The sequence below is a fragment of the Nelumbo nucifera genome, chromosome 7, assembly GCF_055504915.1.
Source record: "Nelumbo nucifera cultivar China Antique chromosome 7, China Antique-T2T, whole genome shotgun sequence".
Classification (NCBI taxonomy): Eukaryota; Viridiplantae; Streptophyta; class Magnoliopsida; order Proteales; family Nelumbonaceae; genus Nelumbo; species Nelumbo nucifera.
The window spans coordinates 45,456,105-45,482,633 of record NC_142655.1 but is presented as its reverse complement, the minus strand read 5'-3'; the positions used below and the strand labels follow the sequence as shown (position 1 = coordinate 45,482,633).

The 26,529-nt window shown below is 38.5% G+C and overlaps 1 protein-coding gene across 1 annotated transcript; it reads left to right on the top strand.

The window, feature by feature from the left end:
• Positions 1–26,261, top strand: LOC104609485 (putative potassium transporter 13). Its single transcript, XM_010275819.3, has 9 exons — positions 1–462; positions 1,426–1,657; positions 1,760–2,008; positions 7,536–7,586; positions 7,815–8,075; positions 8,161–8,213; positions 8,380–8,494; positions 11,664–11,918; positions 25,064–26,261. Exons 1-9 carry the CDS (start codon positions 421–423, stop codon positions 26,026–26,028), a joined length of 2,223 nt encoding a protein of 740 aa, XP_010274121.2. The 5' UTR covers positions 1–420; the 3' UTR covers positions 26,029–26,261.
• The last annotated feature ends 268 nt before the right edge of the window (positions 26,262–26,529 follow it).

Sequence of the window (26,529 nt, the reverse complement as noted above, 5' to 3'; positions counted from 1 at the left end):
GTACACGTTGTCTTAACTGCTTTTGCGCTCGCTTTCTCTTTCATACTCTTTCTTTCTCTCTCTCTCTCTCTCTCTCGCCCGCGCTTCTTAAAGTAAACTGAGAGACCACATTTTTTCTCTATAAAAACTTACGTTCTTTCTCCCTAAAATCTCTCTCATCTTCTATTAACTTCTCTACCGCCGTACGGGAAAGGATTTATAGGAGTTCAAGCGATTACAGAGAGACTGTTCGGGGCTCTCTTTTGCATTCGTTTCAGTGCTTCCATGGTTTTCGTTTTTTGAATTTAATAGAAAGAGAGTGTTGGTCTGAGGTTGTTTCGTCTGATTGTTGACCGGAGACGTCGAATCGACTGGGAAACTTTCAGTTCTGGAGTGAAAAATTCTGTAGAGGACTGGAAGTTGGGGTCTGGGTTTGGTGGAATGGATCTCGAATCTGCTTCTCAGAGTCGGGAATCTATTTTGGTGGGTTTAATTTCTTCCCATGTTTGTCGAATTTCGATTTGAATATGGATTGCCATGTTGGCTGGTATTTTAGGGTTTTGGATTCCTTTGGACTTTCGATTTTTATGTTTGAAGTGTTATAGTTATTCGGCTTCGAAGTACAAAGGAATTAATCTGTATTTCCACTAAAATTTACACTAAAATTTACACTAAAATCCAGTTTTCTGCGTTTCCGCTTAGTTAGAATTTAGAGTAACGCCACTGTTACTGGAAGAACATTTCTTAATTTTAATTGGTTTTCATTAAATGCTTGCTTTTCTTTTCCTGTTATTGCCGCTCTGTTGGTCGCTAATGTAAAAAGAATTGATGCTCTGTTATTCTTTGGGTTCTATTTTTTTTTCTATAAGAAATTTAATTTATTGGTCCCTCTTGCATGTTTGGTTTTGGACTTAATCTTTTTATTTTATTGCTTCTGCTTGTTTGTTTGCAAATGGTTTTCATTGAATTTATTTTTCTTTTGAATTGTATGTTTTATGCATGATGTTTGGAGGAGGATTTAGCCAGTGGGTTGTTTTTACTGAGTTACTCGATTGGTTTTTATGCAATTTTAATCCTTTTGCAGTTTCTCTTTTCCGGGGCTACGTCTGTAGAATTCGTACTTTTGCTCTTTTTCATTGATTCTGGATTTGTTTCCTTACTTGGTTTCATTTTTCTTGTTCCCTTCATACCGTATTAAAATCTTCTAAACTCAGGACCATAAATTGATTTTTAAGGATTTTTCGCCATTCCTTTTTTATTCTTTTTAGCTATTCTTAATTTTGAATTCCTACTCGTTTTCGGAAAAATGACATTATCTAATTTCCAAATTGTTATTATAATTAATTGTATGTAGCACTTTCCCCGTCCTTTGTGGGGTTACTATATTCATTCCTGTCGTTTTGATTCGTAAAGGGTTAAATTGTGTCATGGTTTCCTTCTTTGCAGACAGCGTACAAGACAACACTTTTTCTGGCCTACCAGAGTTTTGGGGTCGTGTATGGCGACCTGAGCACATCCCCCATCTATGTCTACAAAAGCACTTTCTCAGGGAGGTTGCGCCTTCACGAGGATGATGACGAAATTTTTGGGGTACTTTCTTTAGTTTTCTGGACTTTGACTCTGATCCCTCTATGCAAGTACATTATATTTGTATTAGGAGCAGATGACAATGGTGAAGGTACTTCTAGAAACCCATATGGTTATTTCTTTTTTTGTTGTTTTACATGTTAGGAATTGTGGCTTGTTTCTTTTCAAACATAACAGAGTATTCATACTACAGGTGGAACGTTTGCATTATATTCACTACTGTGTCGGCATTCAAAGATGGGTCTTTTAAACACATTATATGCTGCAAATGATCATCCATCAGCTTATGATCTGGAATCTCCTCATAAGGAGACACGGACCAGTTCAGTTTTAAAGGAGTTCTTTGAGAAGCATCGCAGTTCTCGGATTGTCTTGCTGCTGGTTGTTCTTCTAGGAACTAGTATGGTCATCGGTGATGGTGTCCTGACCCCAACAATGTCTGGTATGATGTCTCTTGCCCTTTGAAATCATGAACAGGTTTCATGATACTTCCAAACTTTAAGTTGTTTCATTCACTAGCGAAGCATGGATTAGGATATTATAACCTAACGACTTTGTGCTGGTTCTTATTATCCACCTACAAGCCTTTTACTGTTTTACATGTTCTGGTCTGAATTAGAATTGTGAATACATACTCAGATTGTGTATAGTACATAGTTGTCGTTGGTGATGCCTAGGTCAGTACCTAGGAGTTAAGGTTTTTGCTTCATTATCATATTGTGCCTTGGTTTGGTTCTTCTATATGGTGGTGGAATAATTTAGGTGTGCTACTGCTAAGCTGCATGGCCTGTGCCTATTGAATAAAGAGTGTGTTTGTAAGGCATCATAAAAGAGCAAATTTCAACTTAAAGAGCCATAAAATTGGCTTTGACCTTGCTTTTCTTCATTTTCTTATATACTTTATGATTAGAATAACGGCTACTCTCTCTCTCTCTCTTGCAAGGTTCAAAGTATCAATACACCTCTGTGTATCGGCAGAGGTGTATTGGTACTTTAACTGATATGCATTTTATTTTTTTTATTTTTGTTTTCAAATTTTAGTTTTGAGTATACTATTTAATATAAAAAGGGTTTTGTAAAAACACCTGTAAATAGGTGTATCGGGGCCCAAAGATATGATACGATACATCCCATATTGGGCGTATTGTGTCAATACTTTGAACCATGGTTTTTAAAACCGACCTGGAGACCGAACCGGTCAGGGGTCTGGTTATCGGGTCGAACGGTCGGCCCGTTCTGACAAAAAAATAAAATAATTTTAAAAAATTGAAAAATGGTCAAAACTGTTTGAATGGTTCGAACGGTTAACCGGCCGGTTCAGCGGTTTGCTGACCAAAATCAACGGTTTTGGGGAAAAATGGAACCGGTCAGGTGACCGGTTCCCGGTTTTTCCGGTCTGGTTTTGCAAACCATGCTTTGAACCTTTCTCTCTTGTTGAATACATAAGGTGTTTATAAGGCTTCATAAAAGACCAAATTTCACCTTAAAGAGTTACAAAATTGGTTATGCTCCTCCTTTTGTTCCCTTTGTTCCTTCTCTTAAATCCTCTGTGATTGCAATAAAAGACCAAATTTCACCTTAAAGAGTCACCAAATTTTCTTTGTTGATAAGGTCGTTGGTTCTCAATGGCCAATATTCTATCCAGATTCCAGAACAGTAATCCACATGAAGAAAGAGACTTTCAATGGTGCATGCACCCTTCACATCCTTCTCTAGGGAGGCAGAGTAGCTGATTCCTAAACACTGCATAAAAAGACCTGATGAAGAAGTTACCACTTGCCACTTCTGTCAGCCCTTCAAAGTTCAGCATCAAGGCTAATTCTCTTTTATGTTTTTAGTTGCTTTGTATCTTTCTATGACCAGAAAGGGATCTGCTCTTTCATTGCCCCCCTTTCTTCTGCAATTAAGTCACATGCATATCTTCTTCTCTATATCCTTGTTGTATTCAAAATATCAAGGGCTCCATTCCTTCATATATCTGCTTCCTTTCTATTTGTTTAGTTAACACACATATTTTCTCTCTATATTTCTATCCCACATTAGCAGAACAGAGATCCATTCCCTAGTTTTTTTAGGCTACATAAACATAAGGGTAAATTGCTAAAATCGCCCCTGAAGTTTCTGGCTGTTGCTGAAACTTTCCCTGAAGTTTGATAATTGCAATCACCTCCCCTGAATTTTGTGACATAGTTGCAAGTAGATCCCCTTTGTTAAAACCCTCTAAAAAGAGGCATGGCAATGGTTATTTTTCAAATTTTCTCATCATATGAATTGTTAGCCCAAACCCTTCCAATCTCTTTTCTAAAATTGATTTATTTTCCAAATTTTCCCTTCATAACAATCGCTCAAAGGTAAAGCTGCAACTTTAAAATCTCTTTTTCTTCGTATTGTTATTGTTTTCTTGTAGAAATCAGACTCAATAGTAATTGCATGGGTATTTTGGACATTTTCGTACCTATTGTTAGCTGATTCTAACAAAGGGGGTCTGCTTGCAACTATGTCAGAAAGTTCGGGGGAGGTGATTGCAATTACCAAACCTTAGAGGAGGTTTCAGCAATTTACCCTAAAAATGCTGTCTCAATTCATGTTTAGTTATTTGCTATGCTTTCTAGTTTCTACACTAACTAGGGAAACAATCTGAAATTTCCATTTTTATATAAAAAGGCCTAGGCAATGCTTGGGCAGGCACTTAGTTGCCTAGTTGGCAGGGTGTATGGCTGTCAATGAATTGGATTGGATTGAATTATAGTCATTTTGATTAATGCCCACCTTGTATTGGATTGGATTTGAACATTTTGGATTGGATTGCTTTTGGATTCGGATTGGATTTGTCCTGTGCATAGAAGACCATGTCCAAAAAAAGAAAGTAGACTAAGAAAGATGGTTTGGTCATGTGCATAGAAGAACATCAACAACACCAGTTAGAAGAAGTGATTTGTTACAAGTTGAAGGGGCTAGAAGGGCTAGGGTAGACCAAAAAGGACATGGGCAGAAGTTGTAGGGAGTGAATTAAGCACTCACAATTTCACAGTGGATATGGCATTAAATAGAACGGATTGGCGAAGCAGGATTCATGTAGCCGGCCCCATATAGTTGGTATAAGGCATGGATGATGATGATGATGATTATGATTGGATTGTACTGAACCTGTTCCACTGACAACCCTAACAGGGTGCTTGTGTGTTGCCCAGCCTCAACTTGGTACCTTGACAATTACGATCTAGTACATTATTTCAGCAAGTTGGCTATTTCAGTTTTTCTAAAGGTGTTTGAGCCAGAAGCCTTGACAGAAGACAAATTCTGAGGGGCACAGGTGTGGAGACAATTTGATCATCTGGTAGTGTGCCATTGGGGGTTATAACTCACCTGACGAGCACAACAATTTTCCCTTGTGTTTTTCACCCCATAGGTATATCTTGTAGTCTTAACGCAAAACATAAATGTGTTCTTAACCTAAGAAAACTTGAGATGGTCAAGTGGGAATACAAAAAGTTGCTCTATTTTTCATATTTTCTTTTAGAGAAGTTCTGTTCATGATTCTTATGCCTTTGAGAATCTTGAGGTTCACTCCTCATGAATTATGATTCAGGTTAAATGCCTAGATTCATGCCTCAAAATTACAAAAGTTTTATCCTTGTTCATTGTGGTAATTGTTGTATTATTGATGCCTCAAAATTACAACAGTTTTGTCCATGTTCAGTATGGTGATGGTTGCATTATTGATACAGATATCCAAAGAGTATAAATCCAGATTGTTAACGGGTTGGAAACTATTATTTTCAAATTTCCCCTCAAAAGGGTATTGAGAAGTCAGCGAGATTTATTTTAGGTCTCTGTGGTTATTGAATCTGCCTAAGCCCTCAAGTTAGAAGAAAATCGACAATGGTTTGGGATTAGGTGTCTTCTGTTACAAATAGCAAGCTATAAAATAAGCAGAAAGCTATGGGTGATTGGTGCTAGGTCTTTTTTTGGAAGGACCATCCATAAACTGCCAACTTTCCAGACAAAGGAAACTATAATCCATTTACTTCTCAAGAAACATCACTTGGGAGATCGCAACAGTCTCCAAATACTTGAAGGATTTGATGACTTGTTCTGGGATAGAAACACAAGTCTAAGTGAAGACATATGGTGACTGGTGGTATATATGGTAATGAGAGCCATTGAGGTGGTTATAGGGTAAGTTTCAATCTTTTAGAAATTCACTAGTGTCAGTAAAATTCAAAAATCTGTATAGTAACTTTAAACCTACTATTTATGACAATTTGTGTAATTAGTTTTTCTTATTAATAGTAATTTTGATCTTTCACCAATCATAGTAAATTCTCTACAAGATTGGAACGTAAACCTGCAGTCACCTCCATGGTTTTTATTCAATTGAATCTCCTTACTTTGAGATTAAAATACCATGGATAGGGTTAGATTTCAATCTTGTAGAAATTCACTAATCTTAGTAAAAAACAAAATTATTATTTAAATCCAAATAATTACCATCTTATGTAAAATTGCAATTTATTATTTTACTGGAGAAGTTATTTTTTTCCCTTTTAATAACCAAATCAATGTTTAAACACGATGGCATGACATGAGGCATTCCAGCATAGTTCGAAATGTAAGAGGCATAACCCTCCTTAAGAGGAAGGGGATGAAGATGAAGAAGGATCTCACCTTATTTTTGTATTTTTTTATGAAAGATGTCTTATTATTAAGAAGAATGAAGATTCTTAACCTAGCACAAAATAGTAAATTGTCCCTTTCTTTTCTTCCTTTTGCTTTGCTTTGCTTTCCTTTTCTTTCTTTTCTCTTTTTTCTCTTTCTTTCTTTCTTTCTTTCTTTCTGTCTGTCTGTCTGTCTGTCTTTTTGCATGAGGCATGGCATTCCAGCATAGTTCGAAATGTAAGAGGCATAGCCCTCCTTAAGAGGAAGGGGATGAAGATGAAAAAGGATCTCACCTTTTTTTGTATTTTTTTATGAAAAATGTCTTATTATTAAGAAGAATGAAGATTCTTAACCTAGCACAAAATAGTAAATTGTCCCTTTCTTTTCTTCCTTTTGCTTTGCTTTGCTTTGCTTTCCTTTTCTTTCTTTTCTCTTTCTTTTCTATTTTTTCTCTTTCTTTCTTTCTTTCTGTCTTTTTGCATGAGGCATACACCTCAGAGGCATCAATACCTCTGGCATATCCCTCTGGGAGTTTTGGAGGTGCCTTGCCTGGAGATGGCTCCCATGCCTTTTAAAACACTGCACCAAACTATCACAACAGCCTGAAATTCCATGTACCATGAAGATCTGTTAGTTCCTAAAACTTCATATGAACTGACCTGTGCCATCTCTAACTGAAAACACTTCTGCAAGTTGATCCCACCATTAGATTTGTAATTTTCTTGATTTTCACAATAAGAAAACTACATAACAAAAAGCCCTAAATTCAAGTTTTAGCAGAACCTAGGGTTAATTCTTCATGTAGCCATCCATGCACCTGCTGATGCCTTCTGTATGGTCTGCATGACTTGTGCAGGGCCTCATATGTGCAGCAGTGAGCAAAAACCAGTTCGATAGCTCTGGTGCTAACGTGTTATACTGGATTAACCAGAAATAAGGAAATAGAGAAGAATGAAAAGAAAAAGAAAAGAAACAAGAGAGAAAGAAAGAAAAGTTGAAACCCAGAAACATGAGTGATCTATCTGTCCTCTCTAATAACAGTTATGTTATAAAATGAAATGAGAAAAAACTCCTCTCTGGACATAATGCATTGGTGCTGCAATATTTATATATTTTCGGAAAAAAGTATTGCTAAGGCTGCTTCATAAATTTGTTAATGGTTCTTCTTGGTCATACAGCTGAATACCATAAATTTCTCTGTTGTTGATTCTACTTATTTATTTTCACACTTTTGATCACTATTTCAAAGATCCGCATAGTGCATTTCAATAGCTACTATGCTAATAAATTGTGCTTGCTTCTCTTTGCAGTCCTTTCTGCAGTCTATGGCATCAAAGTTAAGGTTCCACATTTACATGAGAGTAAGTGAAAAAATATTTTTCTATTTTAATACAGAAAAATAAAATGGCCATAGGATATGCAATCTTTTATATCTCTGTGTTGGGCATGATTTGACAGAAAACCCATGTCTGGCACAAATTAGGGAACATAAGGGTATATGCATCTGTTCTTTTCTTTATGCAAATATAAGTGTGCTATATGTTTTAGTTATGCTGATCCCACTATACTTAATGTACTTTGAAATGCAGATTATACTGTACTCATTTCCTGTATTATATTGGTGGGACTCTTCGCTCTTCAGCATTATGGGACTCGCAAGGTTGGAGTTACCTTCGCTCCAATATTGATAGCTTGGCTCCTATGCATTAGTGGGGTGGGCATTTACAATATAATCAAATGGAATCCTCGAGTTATCAGTGCTCTGTCACCATATCATGCATTCAACTTTTTTAGCAAGGCTGGAAAAGATGGATGGAGTTCACTTGGAGGCATTGTTCTATGCATTACAGGTAGGTTGATATCCATTATGAAACTAGTGTTACTGAAGTTGCTTCTTTTACATTACTTCTGATAAAAGTTTTTTTGCTTCCTTAGGGGCGGAGGCTATGTTTGCTGATCTTGGCCATTTCTCCCATCTTTCTATAAGGGTAATACTAATCACCTATTTTTTTTGGATGAATGTTTTGCAAAGTTCGGAACATAAATGTTCCATCTTATATGAAGAATTTTCCTTATCCTTGGGTTGGCAGCCAGAATTCATGTCATTTCCTAATAATTTATGTAGACCTTATCACCATGTGCTGTTTATTGCAGATTGCATTTACATTGGTTGTTTATCCTTGCTTAATTTTGGCATACATGGGGGAAGCTGCTTATCTCTCCAAGCACAAAGATGACCTTCAAAGGAGCTTCTACAAGGCCATCCCAGGTAATCTTTAATATCTACTCTTCAATAAAAAAGGTAATCTTTAATATCTAAGTATTCATCATGTACAAGGAACAAGTTTCATTTATAACTTGGGCATTTATTTTGATCATGTTATTCCCCTCTAAATTTTCCATTTCTTAAAGGTGAGAAACTGAAAGTCCTCAGACTATAAATATATTACTTTACACCCAATAAATAGTTCATTGATATTTTGCAATTTTATGTATATTGCTTAAACTTTCAACTAGTTATATTTAGATGTTCTAAATTTCAAAAGAATAAAAGAAAAAGAAAATTTGTCCATTTTGCAATAACCAGTAGGAAATGATTATAGGTTTGAAAAGCACCTATATTATTTCAGCTTTTCTTCCTATCTTTTTTTTTTATTTTTTTGTAAAATGATTTGTTGTTTTTTGAGCTTGAATTGACAACTCCACCTCGGCATTTTAGAATTTGAAATTTTGAATAGATACATAATTAATAATATTAAAATATTATGAATTAACAAACATACATACTGTATTTGATTTCTGTTTGAAATAATATTAATGATGTTATATATTAGGTTGAAATCATATGCTATTATATTAATTCAAAATTGGTCTATTTATAAAAACAGTAAAAAGAAAAATAAGAAATAAATTTCAATAGTTAGTTTACATTGCATAGATATGTGATTTAGGAGTCCAATTTAGCCTCATTTGATGGTTGTGTTAGGGGCTGTTTAACCAATAATAATGTTCCATGTCAGCCATCAAGTACATATGCCCCTCACTCAAATATCAATTTGCATGCATGACTGATGTGGAACATTATTATTGGTTAAACGGCTCCTAACAGAGCTATCATATGCGACTCATCCAGATTCATGATTAAGTGAATGGTGATTGTTTTGGTATAGTTTGGTTGAATAGGGTTGAAGCGTTGTTGATGTTTTTATTGATATCTTATCACCTGAGAGTGTATCTTGTTCTTGTTTTTTGCTTTAATAATATTTCTCTTTTACTAAGTGTATGCAATATTATAAAACTATTATATATGCACATATAATATTGAAGCAAGCAAAAATGGTGAATGAAAAAGATGATTAAGTTCTATTTATGGTATTATAGCTGCATCTTAAAACATGTTTAGTGAATGTTTTATCAATGGGTGTACAAGCTTATCCCTAAACGAGTTGTATACACCATTCAACTTTTCATATCTGTCTCACTGAATTGATGAGTGGGGATACATTGCCATTGGTTTGTCACATTTGTACTCATATATTGTAGGATTATCTCTAGAGTTTCATTTGTAATATTCCATATTTCCCTTTGAAATTCCTGATAATATATATTTTTTATCAATAACTCTAAAAAGATTTCATTAATTAGAAAACATTAGGATACAACAAGAAGTTGTGAAAGAAATCAGCTTTAATAAGCTGACCCGGGACAGAATTACAAATGTGCCCAAAACATGTGTTCTTTGAACCCCTTGCTTTGCTAAACCATCTGCCAAACTGTTCACAGATCTCCTAACCCATCCCACCTGGATTGACATGTTCCTTGACATCCATTTAAGTCTTCGGGTATCATTCTTCAACTGCCATGTCACCCCTTCCCCTTTCTGCAACCATTTTATCACTGTTTTTTGAGTCTCCCTTGATGATCAGTCTATTAATACCCAACTCTTTAGCCTTCTCAACCCCATATGCTGCAGCTAGAAACTCTGCCCTTGCCACATCACCCTGCTCCACCGGACCGGAATATAGAGCAATAATGTTTCCATTTTCATCTCTAATGGCCCCCCCAATGCCTGAAGGGCCTGGATTACCCACACAACTCCCATCAAAGTTCAGCTTCTTCCAACCATCTGTTGGAGGAGACCATGCCTCAAAAAACTGTTGTCTCGTAGATGAAGAGGCAGCAATAAGTCCCCAAACCCTAAAAAAGTCTTCGACCTTAAAAGCTGGAAACAACTTCAAGCTTTTTACCCAATGTGCCACCCTCAATGTTATTGTTTCGACTAAAGCTTCCTTACATTTTTCTTTTCCTTCAAATATTCTATCATTTTTTTCCTCCCAAACAGTCCAAAGTATTGCTGCTCTAGTACACCTCCATAGAATCCTACCCCTCCTTTTCATGCCACTAATACCATTAGGGCTGAATAAACCTTCCAACCTGTCAGGAGAAGACCACCTGCACCCAAAAAGGGAAGTAAACCAATTCCAAATAAAACTGACAAAAGGGAAAGGTATTAGAAGGTGGAAAGCAGTCTCACCACTCAACTTACACAGGACACACCAGTTAGGGGACAAGCACCGATTTGGTCTTTTCCTTCGAAGTACATCAAAGGTATTAATACAACCATGAAATACTTCCCAACAAAAAGCACTGATTTTAGGGGGAGTAGGAGGGCACCAAATTTCTTTGACTGGGAAACCATGAAATTCTTGATAATATTTCCTTGATCTCTTCCATTTTCCCACATTTTCCAAATACCAGTGTCAGGCATTGTGAAAACTTCTATATTTTCACTGGAAAAATATCTAGTGAGATCAAAATCTTGAAAGGTATCCTAGTGGGAAGATTCATATATGCTATTTTTATTTTTATTTTTTCTGGGTGAACATATAAATGCCACTTCTACAAGCTTAAAAATTTTCACAAATTTTTGTTATGCTATGATAAATTAAATGACTTTTGTTTACTTGATCAAATCTTGTCGAGTTGTTAGTTATAACAAAAGTGCTGCTAATTCACTTTTGTTGCTTAGATGGGATGCATTGAAGTATCTATTCGTTAAGTATAACAAATGAAAATCTCTTGTAATTTACCTCCACAAAATTTCTGAATCATGTTGTAATCTTTCTTGTTAAATATTTCAAGCTAGACTTCTAGATATGCTTACTTCTTATGGAGATTTGTATCGAAATTTAGAACATTGAAAACCTTGTTTGTTTGCATGGCAATCACTATTTTAACATACAGTTAATCCTATCATATTGGGAATCTTTCCCAAGTTCAGTTATTCTCAGTTTTTACTTGATAGTTGTTTCTGATTAAGTATTTCTGAATGAATCACAAATTTTGCTTTTCATGTTTTTGTATTATCTATTATCTTTTCTTTCTTGTTTTCCTTGGACAATTTCTCAAACTCTTCTTTTCCTTTTTTCTCAATGCAGAGGGCATATTTTGGCCTGTATTTATAATAGCCACTCTTGCTACTGTTGTGGGAAGTCAGGCTATAATTTCAGCTACTTTCTCAATTATCAGTCAGTGTAGGGCACTGAAGTGCTTCCCCCGTGTGAAGATAATACACACATCAAGCAAGATCCATGGTCAGATTTACATACCAGAGGTGAACTGGATTTTGATGGTCTTGTGCCTTGCTGTTGTTATTGGCTTTAGAGACACAGACATGATTGGCAATGCATATGGTATGCTCTGGTTTTTGTCTCTACTGTCTATAGACATGCACATAAGTTTTAATGAATATAATAACATAATTTGTTGAAGGAATGAAGAATTGCTTTGGTTTTTTATTTCTAAAAGTTAGATTTACTTTTAGTTATTGTTAAAGCATCATCATCATCCAAGTCTTATCTGAACTATATGGAGTCGGCTAAATTAATCCATTTTGTTTAATATCATATATTCATATCCATTGTTAAACTATTGGTGCTTATGTAAATTCTTACTATTTTTATGGTCTACCCCAAGCCCTTCTAGTCCCTTCAACTTGCAACAGATAACTTCCTTATGGGTGCTGTTGATGGTATTTTAGTCTTGCCAGCATCTCAGGTCACTACAATTAAAACCTTTTCTTACCAGCATCTCTTTGGTGAGGCATTTCTCTAATGCTGCCCCCCATACAAAAAATTTTACTTCGGAGGGAGCCACAGTCCCTCAAATGGCCCGGCTTGGGAAGGGAGTTTCAGCATCTCCCCTTATGGCATTGAAGAAAGATTTAACTGAGAACTCCCCACTTTTGTTCCCTTTCCATACTAGACCATCTTCAGATCGCAAATTCAAAACCTGGGACTGAAGCAAAACCAAGAGGTTCCCCACCTATTCAATTTCCGAATCACTGAAGTCCCTTCTGAAGGTAGGGGCCCAGCAAAAAACATTATCCCTTAACAAAAATGCATCTGCAACCACTGCTTCTTTGTCTTCATCCACATTGAACAGGGTAGGAAATAATTCCTCAAGGGAATTTTCCCCTGTCCAGGCATCCAACCAGAACTTGATCCTTCTCCCATTACCAACTTTAAATCTGACTTCTCTGAACAGGTTGGAAACTTTGCTTATATTTCCAAAGACTGCAGCCATAGGTTGGCATGGGTGGACTACTACCCCAACCCCTTTCATCCAGCCCATATTTTTCTGCTATGACTGTCCTCCAAAGGTTGTCAGGTTCAGTAGCAAACCTCCAAAGCCAACTTCCTAGCAGAGCTAGATTAAAAGATTTTAACCTCCTTAACATCAACCCCCCTTGAGATAATGGTTTACAAATCTGCCCCCATTTAACAAGATGAAATTTATGAGAGTCCTTCCATCCCACCCACAAAAAGTCTCTCATCTTTTTTTCTAAAACCTCTGTCACTTCCGAAGGAATGGAAAAAGGGTCATTTAGTATGTTGGTAAGCTTGCTAGGGCACTCTTGATGAGTGCTACTTTCCCTCCTTTGGGGAGATACCTTGCTTTCCGAAGACTGCAGCCATAGGTTGGCATGGGTGGACCACTACCCCAACCCCTTTCATCCAGCCCATATTTTTCTGCTATGACTGTCCTCCAAAGGTTGTCAGGCTCAGTAGCAAACCTCCAAAGCCAACCTCCTAGCAGAGCTAGATTAAAAGATTTTAACCTCCTTAACATCAACCCCCCTTGAGATAATGGTTTACAAATCTGCCCCCATTTAACAAGATGATATTTATGAGAGTCCTTCCATCCCACCCACAAAAAGTCTCTCATCTTTTTTTCTAAAACCTCTGTCACTTCCGAAGGGATGGAAAATGGGTCATTTAGTATGTTGGTAAGCTTGCTAGGGCACTCTTGATGAGTGCTACTTTCCCTCCTTTGGGGAGATACCTTGCTTTCCAAGTGGCCAACTTCTGATCCATTCTTTCTATTATTGGGTTCCAAATGATTTTTGAATTGCATTTGGCTCCCAGGGGTAACCCTAAATACTTTGATGGTAGCTTACCAATCTTGCAGCCTAACAAGTCTGCCATACCTTGAATATTAGCAACATCCCCCACAGCTATTAACTCACTTTTAGCAAGGTTCACCTTCAGACCTGAAATAAGCTCAAACGATTACAGAATGTACTTCAAATTTAGAACTTGCTCTTCTGAAGCCTTACAAAAGAAGAGAGTGTCATCAGCATATTGTAGGATTGGGATTGCAGTCCCATTGGGCTTCACCTGAAAGCTTTACAGCAGCTCCCCCTCCACAGCTCTATCAACCAATTTACTCAAATCTTCCATTACTATTAAAAAGAGCAGAGGAGACAATGGGTCTCCTTGCCTCAAACCTCTAGCACTACTAAAATTTCCTTTAGCTGTCCCATTTACTAGCACTGAGAATCTAGGAGTTGAGTGGCAAACCTTCATCCAATTTCTCCACTTGGAGCCAAACTGCATTCTTCTCATCAAATAATCCAAGAAGGACCAATTAACATGATCATAGGCCTTCTCTAGGTCAATTTTGCAGATTAGACCACTCTCCCCACTTCTTAGTCTGGAGTCTAGTAGCTCATTTGCTATGAGCACTACATCCTGAATGTGCTTGTTGTGGACAAAACAGCCCTATGATATTTAGAAATTAAAAAGTCCATCACCTTCCTTAATCTGGTGGCCAGAATTTTTGATAGGATCTTGTAGACACTTCCAACCAAGCTGATTGGTCTGAAATCTTTCAGCTCATTTGCTCCTTTCTTCCTAGGGATCAAGGATACAAAAGTTGCATTTAAGCTTCTATTGAGGACAGTAGAATCGTGAAATTCCTCCAAAACCCTTAGCAAATCAGCTTTCAAGAATTCCAATAACTTCTTAAAAAACAACATTGTGAAACCATCTGGCCCCGACGCCTTCTGCCCTTCCAACTCTTCAATAACTTTCTTTACCTCTTCTTCTAAGAAGGGTTTTTCCAGATTTGAAACCTGCTCCTCAAACAAGCAATTAAAGATCAAACCATCCAGCCTTGGCCTTATCTTGCAAGGTTCCTTGAACAAACATTTGTAGAAACAAACAAAAGCATCTGCTATATCTTTCTCTTCTTGAACTACCCCTTCTTCCATCTCCAATTTTTGAATAGAATTAACCCTATTTCTAGCATTGGCCACCTTGTGGAAAAAAGCAGTACTATTGTCACCTGCTTTCAGCCACATAGTTTGAGTTCTTTGCCTCCATTTGGTGCAGCAAAGTATCTATAGTCTTCTTGGCAGTAAGCCTTCTTCTCCTCTTCTCCTCTTCTAAAGGTCCCCTCTCCTCCGCATCAATGTTTGCTATTAATTTCAAACATTCTTCTTTTTTTTCACTCTCCTTCTTTGAAGTCACCTTCTGCCATTCTTTAATTTTTTCTTTCAACCATTTCAGCTTTTTGAAGAAGATGTGACTGGCTGAACCTTCAAAGTAACATTCCAACCACCACCTTTTGATGTTTGTCACTAAATCCTCCGAGTCCCGCCAGCAATTCTCCAGCCTGAAAGGATGAGGGTTCTTTTTTAATCCTCCTGTACTCAGATTAAGGGAATGTGATCAGAAACTACCCTCGTTGGTGCTTCTTGATTTGTGAGAGGGAATAATTCCTCCAATTCAGGTGAAATTAAAAATCTGTCCAGCCTAACTAACGAAGGGTTTTCCTGATTGTTGGTCCAAGTAAACTTTGCTCCTGTTAATGGCAGATTTATTAGTTCCCACCTTTGGATAACACCTCTAAAATTTCTCATTCCTCTACTCAGACGATTGCATCCCTTTTTGTCTTCAGGGGGGAGAATTTCATAAAAATCACCCCCTAACACCCATGGACCTTCCCATCTTCCTCTGACAGTGTTTAACTCATCCCTGAGAGCATTCTTTAAGTTGTAGTCAACCGACCCATACACCCCTGTCATTGTAAATTGAATATTCTTAGCCTCCCAAAGCAACTTGGTAGAGATTGAGAAGTTCCCCACAAATTTGTCTACTAGTTTGAAAATGCTATTGTTCCGTATCAGAGCTACACCCCCCGCAGTGTTCACAGCAGGGATTTCAAGCCAATCACATGGATCGAAACCCCACACACTTCTCACTACTCTGAAAGATAATTTTTGAAGTTTTGTCTCCTGTATCAGCAGCAAAACCACTTTCTTGTTTTTCAGAAAGCCCCCAATTACCATTCCTCTTCTCCCCGAGCTGAGGCCCCGGACATTCCAAGATATTAATTTTAAGCAATCCATTTAAAAAGATTTGGAAGAGTTAAAACTTTTCCTTGCACTTCCCAGACTGTCATTTAGACCCCAAGCTAGTTTAAGCAGTTCCTTAGATCGCTTTCTGTTTTTCTTCCCCTTCTCAACTAAGAACTGGTTTTCAATGGCGACGAAGAGGGTTTTCAATGGGGAGTTTTCAATCCCCCCAAAACTCCCAAAAACTGAGAAATTTATACATAACCCAATTAGAAATTTTGCTATCATCTGCATACCTTAAGATGGGAAGGCCTTTAACTCTACACTGGTTTCTGCCTCCTCCACTGACACCGCCATCTCCAAATGCCTAACTGAATCTGTGGACGAGAGAGATGATGTGGGTTTCTCCTGATTAATCTCCTTCTCAGAAACCTGGTTCGAAGTTTGCACTTTGATTGCATCAAGCGCCACTTTGGCTTCTATCTAACTCCCTATGCTTCGGCTTGGTGGAAGTGAGGTCTTTCTGTTCCCATTTCTATCCTTTTGCAGAGAGGTGATGGTTGAGCCTCCTTCTCTGAGAGCATCTCCGAGCACCTTTCACATGTCCCTTGCCTATCTTCCCCCCAAGGATCTGGAAAATTGGAGCTTTCCCCTTCCATTGAGTCTTCAATATCAGTCGAGGATTCGGAAGAAACCTCAGCCAGAGCCTTGCCTTTTCCTCTGCCTTCTACCCAGCCCAACTTCGGCCCAAAACCACCTCTCCTATCTGGGCTTTTAAAACGTATAGGGCCTGGTTTCTTTTGAGCTAAGAAGTGGGTCCCTCTTCTATTACCACACTCCTTTGAACCCACTAGAGACCCATCTCGGTTCAATTTCAACTTTAAAGCCATTGCCTCAGCTAGTTTATTTAGGACCGCCACATCAATCTGTTTGGATATCGAACCATTTGAAATTTGTATTAAAGTTGCTCTCTGCCCCCCTTTGACATAACCCCTTTCTGGCCATTGGATTTTCCAGTCAATTGACGGTTCGGAGGTCGTCTTCTACCTTTCCTACGTTCAACTATAGTCCAGGCCCCCTCCTCAGAGGTACCAGTGATCGCCTCCCTGAAACATAACTATTCCTTCCGTTTTGCCTTCTCTTATCGGATTCCAGGTTGTGCTTTGCCTTTGCCTGCATGTGGAATCCCTGTTAGCACTTGTTGCACTAAATGCTGGTCGACTAACACTGCCTCCTTGAAATCTGACGGTGTCTTCATCTTCTCTGATTTGATTTCAGGCCAGATAGTGACCACAAACATTTCTCCCCCCATCACTATGTTAACCGCTTGAGGAGGCACCCCGTTCCACTGCACCTTGATTCTTACACATTCGAACGACTCCCTGTAGATCTTATTATTGTCCACTTCCAAAAATCCCCCACAGAGGTCCCCTATCCCTTTTATGATTTTTTTTTTTGGAAAAAGGTAAAGTAATTTTGTTCAATGAGAAAGCCAATTACAACAAGACTCAGGCCAACTAGGCCTTCCTGGGCCCAAAACATATTACAAGAACATCCATGATTTAGTACAAAGAAGGAGAGAAACATTCTGACTTTTAAACTCCTCTTCACCAACACCCAGGAGCAAATCTTCCCCACCACTTTCTGCACAATCGCATCTGGACTTTTTGATTGATTACAGAATATTCTATTGTTTCTTTCCATCCAAATGGACCAAAGAATAGCCTGCGGAATAGTATTCCAAACAAGCCTGCCTTTCTTGCTAAGACCCTCCAATCTCCAACTCATAAACAGCTCCTTCACAGACTTAGGCATAGCCCAACACACCTCTAGTTTCCTGAAGAAATGTCCCCAGATTGAAGAGGAAATCGGACAGTGAATGCACAAATGATCTATAGATTCAGCACCCATGCCACATAAAACACAGGAGGGATCAGGAATCTGAACACACCTTCTCTCCAAGTTGACCCTAGTTAAACATTTATTCAAAACCATTGTCCAAACCAGGAAGTTAACCTTGGAGGGACAGGTGGGGTTCCAAATCTGCCCATCCAGGAAGTTCTCCTGACCTGAGATGCACATCTTAAGGAAAAGGGATTTAACTGTGAATCTACCATTTGCATTCCACTTCCAAGTCCATTCATCTTCCATACTCATCAATTTTCTGATTTTGAATTTGCCTCAACAGACCTACATACTCCTCCACTTCCCAGTCTAGCAAATTCCTCCTACGACTGTCCAAGTAAAGGAGCCCCCAGAGGTACTAATGTTATCAGCAACTGAAGATTCTTGATTCACTGCAATTTGGAACAGCCGGGGAAAAGCATCAGCCAAGGGGCCTTCCTCACACCAGGAATCCTTCCAAAACTTAATTCTATCCCCTTTTCCAACTTTAAACTTGACCCCGTTCATGAAAAGAGTACTTACCTTAGAAATACCAGCCCAGAGAGAGCATCCCCCAAATGAAAGGGGATCAAGAGTTTTCCAATTTCCCCAATCCACACCGTACTTAGCCGCAATGAGGCAACTCCACCAACCATTCCTCTCATAAGCAAATCTCCATATCCATTTGCTAAGAATAGCAGCATTGAAATCTTTTACTTTCCTAACTCCCAAACCACCCTTCTCCTTAGGCTTACACACATGCCCCCACTCAACAATGTGAATTTTCTTCTCATCCTCCCAACCCCTCCATAAGAAGTTCCTTTGAAGCTGTTCCAACCTCTTTGCAATTTTATTTGGAATTGGAAAGAGAGAAAGAAAGTGTGTTGGGAGGTTGGACAGGGAGCTCTTAATCAATGTAACCCTACCACTAAAAGATAAATATTTAGCCTTCCAAAGAGCCAACCTCTTCTCCATTCTCTCAATGATTGGGCACCAGATTGAAGAAGAGGAACATTTTGCCCCAAGAGGCAGCCCCAAATACTTAACCGGAAGGAGCTCCATATGGCAGGCCATTATCTGTGCACAATCCTCCAAATTTACAACTTGACCCACTGGGATGATCTTACTTTTGCTCAGATTGACTTTGAGACCCGTAACCACTTCAAACCAACTCAGAATTCCAAGAACTGTTTCCAACAGAGGCAGAGATGCATCCACAAAGCAGAGGGTATCATCAGCAAACTGAAGAATATTTATTAACTTTCTCTTTACCTGGAGAGATAGCAAACCCATTCCATAATCCCGATTCTACAGCCTTCTTACTAAAAAGAGTGAGGATTTCCATAACACAGATGAACAGCAAGGGTGACAGAGGATCTCCCTGTCTCAGCTCCCTAGAACTACCAAAGAAACCCGTGGACTGCCCATTAATTAGGATTGAAAATTTAGAGGTTTTAGTACAAACACTAACCCAGTTTCTCCATTTCTGGCCAAAATTCATACAGTCCAACACCCTATCCAAACAATTCCAATTGACATAGTCATAAGCCTTCTCAATGTCAAGCTTACAAACAACCCCCGGAATACCCTGTCTTCTCCTTGAGTCGATTAACTCATTAGCAACTAAAATTGAGTCTACCATCTGTTTGCCTGGAATAAATGCACTCTGATTATTTGAAATAACATTACCTATCACCCCTTTCATTCTTTCTGCCAAGACTTTTGCCAAAATTTTATAGAAACTTGAAGTAAGCTAATCGGCCTAAACTCCTTAATATTCACAGCCCCCTCAATTTTTGGAATAAGGGAGATAAAAGTGGCATTTAGACTTCTTTGTAGGGACGCATTTGCATGAAACTCCTGGAACACCTTCATCACATTTTCTTTCACAAAGTCCCAGCACTTCAGATAGAACAGATTGGTAAAACCATCTGGCCCAGGGGATTTGTCACCTTCAAGCTTCTTAATTGCTGCACTGACTTCATTTCTTTACTCCGTAGCTGCAACGACAACCTGAAGATTCTGACCCAGAGGAAACCTTGAATATCCTCTTTTTTATTCCACACTTCTATTTCTTCCGACCATGGTTCCAGGTGTAGCAAGGCTCCTTTACAACATCTCGCCCATGTGTTCAAGATTCTCCTCACTTCCTTTATAGAGGATAGGAAGAAAAGCCATTTGTCTCCATCCAGCTTTCTCACATTGACACCCTGTGGTCACTTCCAGAACTTGTCTTCCCAGACTGACTTCCTCCATCTCCAAACCCTTCTTGTCAAATATACCTACCAAATATGTCTGTAGAAAGAGCTTCCCCTCCTTCACCTTTCCTTCTTCCACCTCCAGGAAGAATGATTTATTGTTCGCCTTTAGTCTAACCTGCTCCCCTCTGCTTTTTCCGTCTGCTGGGTGCCTCACCACCTTCAAATGTTGGCCAACATAGTCTGTTCCAAATAACTAAAAGGAGCTAAGAAACTAAAGGTTATAGAGGAAAGAATAAGTGCTGAAGTTGCCCTATAAACCTTAATATTTAGTGCTTCATGATAGAATGAGTTAATTTTAAATTTAAACATAGAAAATGTAAATGGTTGTAATATATCGAGAAAATTATCTATTACACAAACAAAAACTAATTTGACTTCACTCCGCATATCTACAATACTGTCACCAATATTGTACTCCACATGGTTCTAGTAGTATTGAATGGGGAATATGTCAATTCCAATAAAATTTCATGTTCCTACCCATGGAAGTGGAAATCAAAATATGTTGTGGAAACTATATATCTTGTACTCCACATAGTGCTGGTAGTGTTTATTGGGGAATATGTTGATTCTGATTTTCGTGTTGCAACCTATGGAAGTGGAAATATGTTGTAGAAATATTAGGGAAATTAGGAACATTTTAAACCAAGATTAGAAATATGATCTGATTAAGGTGATCCAAACTCAATGGAAATTTGACAGTATTGCAATATTATGCAGATGCCTAAGGGCCATTTGTTCACTCTTATTGTCTCTAGTCTATTTTGAGAAGATTAGTAATTAAAAAAGAGGAAAAAGAAGAATATAAATGAGAGGTGGGAGTTGGAATGTTGACCTATCTCGTTTAGTTGACCAAAAATGCTATATTTGTGGAATTTAATTGCCCTTACATGGGTACATCAAGTTGAGCATGATAGATATTTGTTATGCCTAGTTTGCATAATAAACCTGTAAGTTTCTATTACACTGTACATTTGATAAGTATGTTTGTTAGTTCACGCTTGGATTTTGCAAAAGATAAACAAACCTCTGCTGCTAAGATCATATTATACTGCTTGATACAATTGTGGATGTAGGACCAATTGCTCTAATATCATATGATAATGTAGGACTGTTTGCTGTAATACTGATTGATGTGGAACCAAGGTTCAAAGTATTGATACTCTTCTTAGAATCGTGATTACTGCTAACAGATACCTCTCTGACAGTCACCAGAATGAATATCAACTTGTATAGGTTATATTAACAATTTCATTAAAGAAAAAACACAGGGTTCATGAGGAGATGTACAGCTGCAACAATGACTCTCCAATGGAATTACAAGGGTAACATGCAGTCAGTAAATAAAGAATCCCTATGAACCCCCTAACTTTGATAGACTGCTAGCCATTGCATTTAGTTCTCTAGGGATCCATCTAATCCTTACAATCATCTGAGCGATAGTATCTCTTGCTTCATCAAGATGTCGTATCAGACACCAAGGGCCACTGTCCTTCCCTAACCATTTGATAGTGTTTGCAGAGTCTCCTTCAATGGTTAGGAGGGAAACACCCAAATTCTTAGCAATTTGGAGACCTGTTAGAGCAGCCACAATCTCAGCTTTTGCAGAGTCCACAACCCCTATTGGGCCGCTGAATGCTCACCGAGTATTTCCATCCTCCTCCACCTTCTCCCTACCTGGTGGAGCCCGAACAGCAGCTGGATTCAAGGTAGAGGAGTGTAAAATTTCCACTAAGTTCCTTTGTAAGTCTGAAAGGTTATGTAGGAAATGAGATCTTCAATGGTTCTTTTGTTGTTTTCAAAAGTTCACTTGTTTCTTTCTTCCCACACTCCCCATAGGCTTTCCCTATGGGTCAATGTGTTCCAGTAGGCTTTCCCTCTCTGGCCCAAGTCCCTACCATGCCATTGCGTAAGAAAATCCAAAACATGTTCAGGGGCTGCCCAGCTGTAACCAACCAAATGTAGTTAATGGTTCCATATTTTCCTCGTCTTGGCACAATGAATAAGGAGGTGCTCAATAGATTAACTAACTATCACGGAGGCTCAAGATGCGGACATGTGGAGAAATGCATAATCTTTCTTTGTTCTTTCTTTGGATTAGATCACAGGTGTTTATTCTCCCTAGGCAAGCCTCCCACACAAAGAAGGAAACTCTTGAAAGAGAAAGGGTGCTCTGAATCTTCTTACAGGAAACAAGTTGTTTTACTAACCTGAAATGAGAGTCTTGAAGAAAGTCTTGGTTGAGAATTTTCCGGCTGGGTGAAGGATCCAAATATGGCTAAGGAAGAAGGGGAGAAGTTGACCTCCTGTATGGGATTGGAGGAGGTTTGTGATTTTCAGCATACTCCATGTCTCTTAGAGGTCTTTGAAGCCTAAGGTTCCAATGAATCCCAGAGGTGGAAGGATAAAAACAAGAGGCAATGGTAGCTCCTTGAGTTTGGCTAAGTCGAAGCAAGCCGGGTAAGATTCAGCTAAGGTTTGATTCCTCCACCAGAGATCAGTGCAAAACTTAATCCTATTTCCATACCTCATCCAATATCTAGTAAATGAAATAAATTTAGTGTAACAAGAGAAGATGCCTTTCCAGGGGTTTGCTGCATTCTCCCGGATCAACTGGACTTTACTATCCCAACTGTTGGAATCATAGTTGTCAAGGCCAGGGGCAGAGCTAGGATTTTCTTTTGAGGGGGGCCAAAATGTAATAAGCATGAATAGGGGGCCAAAAGTTGGTAAATATAGGTAGAGGGACCAAAATATAAATAAAGTTAAAATGGGTATTATAGGTATTTTCAAGGCATAGGGGGGCCATGGCCCCCCTCTGCCACCCCCTGGCTCCGCCCCTGGTCAAGGCAATGCTTAGGCGGGCACCTAGGCAACAGGGACCCCTTAGGGGCTTGCCTCACCTAATTGCCAAGCAGTTTTGTACAGTGTTATAAAATACTTTTATATTCTTATTTTTTAGGTTATAATTATAAAATAGACATTATTAAATTAAAATATTCATTTTGTATGTTTTTATACTAATTTCTTTTTATTATTTTCTTATTTGTAAGGGTTTAATCAAGACAAATATTGCTAAATGTTGTATTGAACCCTCAAAGACTTCAAAACCTGAAACCAACAAGGAAGAACTTAAAATGTTGTCTTATCAACACATTTTCTTCTTCCACCTTTTTTTCTTCTTTTCCTTTAACAAAAATAGGGGTTCAGTCCCTATATTTTTTGAAGCTTCTTTTCTTTCTTCTTTTTCTTATGAATATGTTGGAATATGTTGATTTTCTGTACTTTAACATGAAGTTTATACTTTTCTTATGAAAATTATGGATAATTGTTATGGAACCTTGGGAACAACCCTGGAGTACATGTTTTTTACTTAAAAAAAATCCATCGCCTAGGTGACTAGGTGACAAGGTGCCCCCCTGTTGCCTAGCCTTGCCTTGGTGCCTTGAAAACTATGGTTGGAATCCATAATTGCTTCTGATGATGGCTGTCCAAAGTGTATTTGGTTCAAGAGGGAACCTCCACAACCATTTGCCAAGAAGAGCTAGGTTTCTTTCCTTAATATGCCCAATATCCAAACCACCTTCCTTCTTTGGTGTGCAAACCTGTTTCCAGCTTATTACAAGATGACACCTTTTTTCTCCACCACCGTCCCACAAAAAATCTCATTAGAGCTTCACAGTTTGACATTTTACCTTTGAAGGGATGAGAAACACCGAAAGGTAGTAAATAAGTAGGTTAACTAGAGAGGCCCAGGGTGAGTTCCCCCCCCCTCTCCATTTTGAGAGGTAATTTTTCTTCCAAGTAGCTAATCTCTTTTCACACTTCTTGGTCACTGGATCCTGGAATGAGTGTTCCTCGGATTCCTTCCTAGAGTCTTCCCCAAAATAAGTTGCAGGAAAGTTCTCCACTTTACACCCGAAGGCTTCCTGAACACTATCCAACTGTGCTCTATCAACAATGTTTGTTCCCACTAAAGTTCCAACAACTTGAAAGACTGAATAAATGTCAATACCTCCTCCTCTATTAGCTTTCATACATGGAAACCTACACTTATAGGTTTCAACCCCAGAAACAATCAAAGAAGATGGACACTAAGGTGGTGTTAATATTAAGGTGGGAAAAAAAGGCTCGAACACCGTCAGTCTTGTTTATAAGATTCTTCTTTTTACACTTCATGGATAGAACATTGTCTCTACAAGTCAAACAAAGTAAAGAAGCCAGATCTATATTTGTTTTTTGAAAATTGAATTAAAATTATAGACAAATACTACAACTAATCCAAAACCTTGGCTTCTTATAAAAAATCTACTAAAACCACACATGATTGGGTTGCGTGTGAGAGACAATCAAGAAGAAGACCTTTATGATCTCTGATACCAACTTGTGTTATCTTGTTTGATGTTGAGAGGATTAATAGGAAAAGGGAGAATACTTGCTTGCCTCAATTAATAGACCAAGAGTGTTATGTGTGCATGTGTGTGTACGTGTGTACCCTTAAACAGAATTAGTTTGGTTATATGGAAAATTCTAGTACTCTGATGAAAAGGAGATTTCTAAAAGCAAATAAAAAGTGACTAAGAAACTGCTTTTCTTCTTATTTCTTTTCTTTTTCTCTTCATTCTTTTTTTATTCTGCACCTGAGTTCAATTCTCGACTTTTTCACTAGTCTTGCCCCCTGAGGAAATTATTGGCCAAGTCATTGATCTTAGTATTCATACTAGTCAGTTTTGCTAAAGCAACAGTGGATCAAAAGCCTCTAAATTTGTCTGGGAAATTTTATTACTATTTTATGAAATCCTGTTGAATCAATCTAGGTGATCGAAGCTTCCATGATGATGGGGTTGCAATCATGTGAAACATGAGACCATACGGTATTAACTGGAATCACAAGGCAAGCATCATTTTCACTTTTGGCATTAGCTAATTGAATACCTACAGTAATCATCTGGCTCAGTGCACATCTAATGTCAAGAATTCCATTTAAATGCATTTAAATAAATTTCTCTATACAAAAACACTTTTTAATATTTTTTGGTTCCCTTTTTTCCAGGTCTTGCTGTGATCACTGTAATGTTTGTTACCACGTGCTTGATGTTTCTTGTTATTGTCATGGTATGGAGGCGCACTGTTCTGCTGGCAGCTGTATTTGTGATTGTTTTTGGATCCTTAGAGCTGCTCTACTTATCTGCGTGCCTTGCCAAAGTTCACAACGGAGGCTGGCTCCCTCTAGTCCTCTCTTTGGTTATTTTATCTGTCATGTCTATCTGGCATTATGGGACTTTGAAGAAAAATGGCTTTGAGTTGCAGAACAAGGTCTGCTTGGAGAGGCTTCTATGTCTTGGACCAAGCCTGGGTATAAGTAGAGTCCCAGGAATTGGTCTAATATACTCCAATGTGGTCTCTGGGGTTCCACCCATGTTTGCACACTTCATTACAAATTTTCCTGCTTTTCATCAGATGCTAATCTTTGTTACCATTGAGTCTCTGACAATTCCAAAGGTTCCTCCCAGTGAACGCTATCTCGTCAGCCGTATTGGCCCACAGGAATTCTGCCTATTTCGATGTATTGTTAGGTATGGGTACAAGGATTTCAGAAGGGATAGCTATGATTTTGAGAATCAGCTCATTGCAAAGGTGGCAGAGTTCTTGCAACATGAGATTAATAATGATGTCAAATCTGGAGGAGAAATGGTGTCAGCTGGAAAGCAGTCAAGCTCATTATTGGATGCAGTGGTAGACGGACTCGAATGTGGAGCTGGGAGAAGGAAAAAAGTGGGATTTCGAGGGGTTGGACTGAGGGAAGAGGTGAAGAAATTGGCCGAGGCTAGGGAATCTGGAGTGGCATACATGATGGGCCACACATGTGTTGTGGCTAGTGAATCATCGTCACTAGTGAAAAAGTTTGCAATTGATGTTGTCTATGGGTTCTTGAGGCGGAACTGCCGGCGCCCAGCAGTAGCTCTTGGTATCCCACACACGTCATTGATCGAAGTGGGTATGGTTTATCATGTGTGATGCAGTTTGGTCATTAGATGTTGGATTATCCAGATACCATCAGAAGGTTAGGATTATTATTGCACTGAATCATGGAGGGGTAAAGAGAAGTCAGCAGTTTGTGATCACTTGTGAAGGCTAAATTTACCCTGTCAGCGCCGTTTCCTAATAACAGTAAATGATTCCAGGCAACTCTTGTTAATTTAGGTGGCGAGTTGGGTTGCAGTCGAAGGCCAGAAATAACTAACACGTATGGAAGGACAAGAAAAACCGCTTGCTTTTAGCTCAAAATGATTATGTAGATGAGACTGAGTTTACTCTTCTTGACAGTAGATGGGCTTCAGTCTACTGCTGAAGGATGGTTAGGGTTGAAGGATACAGAATCATGAAGTAGCATTAGCACCTGGGTTATGTATCTACTTTTCTGCAGCACGATACATACCCTCTTCTCCCCAGAAAACTTGTTCTTTTCATAAAATTTCCCTTTTCTTGTACAGTTAATGGAAAAATGAATTGATTACC

Excerpts from the sequence above, each read along its gene's own strand:
- LOC104609485 (XM_010275819.3), top strand. The coding sequence starts at position 421 with ATGGATCTCGAATCTGCTTCTCAGAGTCGGGAATCTATTTTG. Across the intron at positions 2,009-7,535 it reads CCTGACCCCAACAATGTCTG|TCCTTTCTGCAGTCTATGGC; the intron begins GTATGATGTCTC and ends TTCTCTTTGCAG. Across the intron at positions 8,214-8,379 it reads TCTCCCATCTTTCTATAAGG|ATTGCATTTACATTGGTTGT; the intron begins GTAATACTAATC and ends TGTTTATTGCAG.